This window comes from Loa loa (genome assembly GCF_000183805.2).
Source record: "Loa loa unplaced genomic scaffold supercont3.48, whole genome shotgun sequence".
Classification (NCBI taxonomy): domain Eukaryota; kingdom Metazoa; phylum Nematoda; class Chromadorea; order Rhabditida; family Onchocercidae; genus Loa; species Loa loa.
The window spans coordinates 110,637-116,366 of NW_018108228.1; the positions used below are offsets into that span (position 1 = coordinate 110,637).

General features: G+C 37.1%; 1 protein-coding gene across 1 annotated transcript in view; it reads right to left on the bottom strand.

Moving 5' to 3' along the window:
- Positions 1–2,306: 2,306 nt before the first annotated feature.
- Positions 2,307–5,730, bottom strand: part of LOAG_17190 (Dennd4c protein) — a 10,559-nt gene continuing 7,135 nt past the window's right edge. Inside the window, exons 23-27 of the mRNA XM_020449853.1 lie at positions 5,125–5,292; positions 4,800–5,036; positions 4,455–4,715; positions 4,140–4,300; positions 2,307–2,648 (exon numbers count right to left, since the gene is read on the bottom strand). Of these exons, the coding sequence (XP_020306562.1) occupies positions 2,459–2,648; positions 4,140–4,300; positions 4,455–4,715; positions 4,800–5,036; positions 5,125–5,292 (1,017 nt within the window). The 3' untranslated portion in view covers positions 2,307–2,458. The remainder of the gene's footprint in view (positions 2,649–4,139; positions 4,301–4,454; positions 4,716–4,799; positions 5,037–5,124; positions 5,293–5,730) is intronic.

Genomic DNA, 5,730 nt, shown 5'->3' on the forward strand with positions numbered 1-5,730 from the left:
TATTTACGATACAATGCCTCAATTTTATTAATGCATAACATTTTTCCAACTTTCCGGGTAGTTCATTTATAGGATTCATTGATTTGCGAGTTATCAATAACCAATCGTTGCTTCAACAATGTCTTTCTCATATGCAACTTATGACTTCCAGCATAGGTGACTTTGAAAAGCAAGAGAAACACCAGATTATGTAAGCAAGTGTCCCCAGTTACAAGTTAATTAATTTATAATTGCAGTAGCTGTTCGTCACAGTTCCTAAGCGTTATAATAACAATAGTTTGTAATAATACAGTTATATATTGTTCAGCAGAATTTTTTGATTGAATGTGAATGAAATTATTTAAAGCTTCAGGATTTAGACCTGGCAATTTAGAAAAAAAGTCCCATTAATAGCAAATCCATAAAAGTCCCACCAACAGTTAGCCTATATTTTGATACGTCATCGAGACTCTATGCATAAGTTGTAATTAATATATAAATTGAATCTTTTGATACTGTCATTCAAAGGAACGAAGTGACTGAGAGCACGCATTGTAGTAGACACGCATCGTGAATCCAATTGTCTTAATTAGCTTTTTTCGACATGCTATAGAAAAAATGTTTAAAATCTTATTTGAGTTAAGAAGCCATTACTAGTTAAATAAATCTTGAAAGTGAGATTTAAACCTGAGAAGGTAAAAAAAAAGGTTGAAAAAGCGACAAGTTCCCCATACTCACTAGCTACACGAATTTAAATAATTAAGTTGCTTTTTTTCCTTATAGTCGTCTCATTTCCAATCACATTTACTTTATGCAGATATTACACTGATATCGATTAACTTGATTTATTCTCGGAGCTCTGCTCACGACCATATCATCGTTATTTTGAGCAATGTTCAATATCCGGCACAATGGGATTAGATTAGCTATTTTAGATTTTTGGGAGAAAAAAAAATTTAGAGAATAAAGCACATTTTCCATAATGTTTAACCGAAGAAAAACTTTTACGTCATAAGTCTTTCACTTTTTTTGCAGAGATCATTTGGAAGATTTAAAATTCACTTTCCCCTATGGTTCGAACTTCTGAATTCAGGAATTGCAAATGCATTTCAAAATGGGACTTTTCCGAATATAGAACGGTTCCCCAAGAAAAAGATTCTTAAAATATCATTTTGGTTTAACTATATCCTATTAATGGAAGTGAGGAATTTGGTAGAATGTCCATTATTTGCTCACTGGAAAAAAGGATTTTGTTTGAAGGTGTTTACTACTTCTGAAGCAATCATAAATAATCACTGCGTATTTTAGTTGATGGCTAATGAACTCTGAGAAGCATTAGTTGGCGCCCTAAATAACATATTCTGCATTTGGAGATATCGAGAATCAATTCAAAGAAATCCACAACGCAAACAAATTTAGGAAAAAAGGTAAAAGAAGTTCGGCACCACAAGGTGGGAATTATTTGTTGTTGATTTCCAGTCATGCTGAGACAACTGACGCCGCAAAACAGTAAAATCTTTCCCCTGCATCCGTTTCTTTTTTTTTTAAAAGCATATTTAATGCGTACACACTAAGGTTGCGTTAATTTGCTGGATCATACATGTTGCACGTCCACCTCATCTCATCCTCACCTTGCAACAGGCATCAATTATCTCGCAACACCACGTGATGAATCACCTCGATCTAGAATCATTGAAGCATGAAATGTAAGGTTCTGGAGAGTATCGACTACACTAAAACTTCGTCTTACATACGACATCCGACTCCCGCATGTATTTCAGTCTCCAGTATTGTGTAATCTACATAAATACTATATTCCTAACAACTTCCTACATACATAATGAGCCAAGCATTTCGCTCATTCTTTCTTTGAAGCTCATCGCCTATATGGGTCTATTCCGTTCGTTAATAAATTTGATAGACAGAACCTCGCATATACTGGAGCTCTCCCCATAATCGAGCTTAGAGAGTTCCGGAATACAGTAGTAGAACAACCACAGACATCGAACAAATATCACTGCCCGGAAACCCATGCACCCTCCACCCATTAGTTCCTCGTATCAAAACAAAGAAGCTTTGGTTCTCGAAACCTTCCTGTGTTAGAACAGAAGCCACAATTTGCGAACCTTACTCCCAAAGATGCACATCATCCACAGAATTGCGCACTTCCTCCTATTTAAACACAACAAAAAATTCAATCAGTTGTTGAGACCGATCAACCAGTATGCTAGAAAAAAAAAAAAAAAAGTGGTTGTGGATCCAGAAGGATCCTAGAACGATGTCCTAAAAACAGTAGTTTAGCACTTTCTTAACCAATCAATAAATATCCATTCTTTTATTATTATTATTGACCCGCAACATTCAACTTTCAGCAATCATTAATTCCACAATAAATGCAAAAAAGTGACGATCAACAGTTATGCGGAAGATGAAGCTAGAAAACCGCTTGAAGAAAAGGACAAGTATACACAAAACATACTTAGAAAACATCAAGCGGTAGAAAGATTTTTCGGCAAATCCTGGAAAGGCTTTTGGGAGGATAGTCAGAACAAGGCAAGAGTAGCAGAATCCGAGGTGGGAGGCGTTCAAAGTCGGAACGATATTGCTCATCCAACTGGTCGCGATCAACTGCGCTACCATATTTGTCTAATGCCACAAACTGAACGTCTCTGGAAAAATTGGTACATTTGTAATATCCAGAACTTTTCTAGCCAGTATTTTAAATAAAAATAATTTTACGAACGAGATAGGTATTGCACAACACAGGTACCATGGATTTAAAACCTCCTTCCTTCCTGAGTTTGCGACTAACTTCCCTGTTCCTTCCGACTTTTCCCATTTTAATGTTATCCTTTTTTCGCTATTAGTTTCAGGATGAGAACAGTAGCGTACGGTGGACCTCTGTCACTGGTTCGCAGAAAAAGATCATTACTAATATAAAGATTACAGAAAGTCCAAGGTTTCACGAATTTCCTTACCTTAATTTTAAAAGTAGAGCATTACAGTACTACAAATAAAGAAGTGAACGTAAAGAAATCAACGAAAGGCACTGTTTACCCCGCTCAACATTACTCAACAGTTTTTCTTGTCACATACCATTTGAACCAATGAAATTTCTCCGGCTATCAATTAAAAATAATGCAAGAATTATATATACAATTATGCCGCAGAAGCATTTGCAGTTTCCACTCACAAATTTTCAAATACATCATTACTAATTAAGGTAGGAACAATGACAATCATCATATTTCCGTTTACAAGAGGTACGATTTGTTGGTTTTTGTGGAACAGAAGTTCTGTGTTTCTGGATTCGACAACTATGGAAAAGTATTTTCTACTCCTGCTATCCTGGAAGTACTTTTATAGCAAAAAGTCAGTATGATAGAAATGATAGTTCGCTGAAGAGAAGACATATTAATCCAGCGAATTGGGCAGAAATCTGCAGTCCTAATTCTTCCAGCTTTTGAAGTGTTGATAGTCCGACCTATGGTCGGGCAATGTTGTGGAGAATCCGGCCTAATTTCAATTGAATAATTGGTGAATAATTCATTTTAAAAACGCTGCAGATTTTACAATGGCCATAACTTCTTCGAACAAGTTCAGCCTTGGGAAGTGCTTTAGAATTCCTTTACCCAACCACTGAAATGGTCGTAGTCTGCTGCCGCAATAATCCGCTCTTCACTGCACATCATGGTTCGAACAGGAAATGGTAGTTATGCCGCACAGAATAAAAGACGGCAACATTTCAAAACAGCAACTATTCTGATCATCAGTCAGCTAATATGGCACTCACTTTTTATCGGCAAATTTTCGCCCAGTTTGTAAAAGGATTAGTTTCGCTGGTTACTCCAGTTAGTTGCTGTCAACTTCCAAAGGCCGGTTACTAAGCTCGTCACCTTCAAGGATCCCACAGCCTTCGCAAGAATTCTTGAAAAGCAACTGCACTGCATTATAACATGGCCGTACTTGAGCGGAGTAAAGGTCGCATTCATTTAGATAGGTAAAGAGTGTATACCAATACGAGGAAGTGGATTTCGACAGTGTAAAAATCGCGATTACTTTTATACCTTATACATAGAATTGAATAAGTTCTCAAATTTTCTTTTGAGAAAACATAAAAATCTTTTATTGAACTAGACAGTGAAGATGATCTAAAATACCTGAACAACGGGAATCGACGCGGGAATCTGCCGCTATCAGTGACGCTGCGGTTCTCAGATAAAATCACCTGTAGTGCCCGAAGAATGCTGGATTGCTGCACAGCGGCGATTACATGTCGCCATATGCTAATACTACGCTCACTGCTTGGTAATAAACCATCCTAGAAACTACTTTATGATATCCTTAGATTGTGCACAAAATATCACAGTTTATGAATTAATGTAAGACTTCTTGAAATCTGTAGCTTTCAAAATGACAGTGATATCTCCACCAAGACAAAAATTTTTTTGATTTTAACTGATGAGACCACGAACCTTGTGTGACGGGTTTACGAAAAACAGTGGTGTGAATTCTGTATGCAAAATTGGTACGTCATAAACACATCGTATATGAACTGACTGACCAAGCCAGCTAGGAAAATGCGTAGGTAAAGACAAGCGACGAGAATAATAAAGAACGTTCCAGAAAACAATGGGATTAGAGTGCTTCAGTGACGAATATACAGGAAGCAAATAATTTCCGCTTAATAAATTTTCCAACTCACGACGCAAAACAAGTGGACTTAGAAATGGGACCTAAAAATAAAATAATTGATCACTAAAAAAATGCGAAACCCACGAATGACTGCAACAATAATAGGAGAAATTCAAAGGACTAACTGAGAGCTGACTGGCTATAGATTCGTTATCGCCATTACAACGCGACATATTGTCATCATCTGAAGCTTCAGCAGCAAAGGACGACGGCAAATACCAACTACTTTCTACCGGCATTTCTCGCGGATGAATTTTAATAGTCAACGAGGGAACAAAAGCACATTCACAATAGACACAACTTGTATTCAAATTTGATTCGTCGATTGTCCATCCGGACATCAGGTCTTCATCATATACAACCTACAATTCAAAATATGGTTGAAAAAAAAGGATATTGAGAAGGGCAAACAGTTTTCTAGACTCATGAAAATTTTAGGAATTAATGAACCATTCTGCAAGCAGGGCAGAGTGAAGCGGAAGAGATCGCAACATCGATGAGTTCGTGTGGAGTTGAAGCGGAAGCAAAAATCTGGTCGGCTAACCACCAGTCTGATGGGAGCAGTGAACAATGTGAGCCAGAATCCAATTGAAACAACGGGTCATTTAGATGTAGCTGCTAAAAATGAAAAACAAATCGATACAAAGCAATCTCTAATAGCACACAGGGAGAAGGATGATTAACTGACTAGCATCCTGAAAGAGTCAAGATAAATATCAAGAAGAAATGGAATCCGAACCTGATCCGATTGTTCATTAATTTCACGCAGTGAGCTATGAGTACTTTCGCCCCCATCCTTTGCATAGGAACGATTTAAACTGCGGACTTCATTTACCAAAGTGTTGACTCCTTCACGCAGACGTGATGACAAACTTCCAGCTTGTAATACATCATCGTAACCTTTTTCTATTTGATTGACCAAAGATGCCAAACTCGGTGATAATGTGAGCGATGAATCATTTTGTCAAAAGGCGAGTCAAAATTGCCTTAATTTCAATATATTTGCATAGCTCCAGTTTGATAAATTAGTAAGCTTAATTGAAAATCCAACCAACC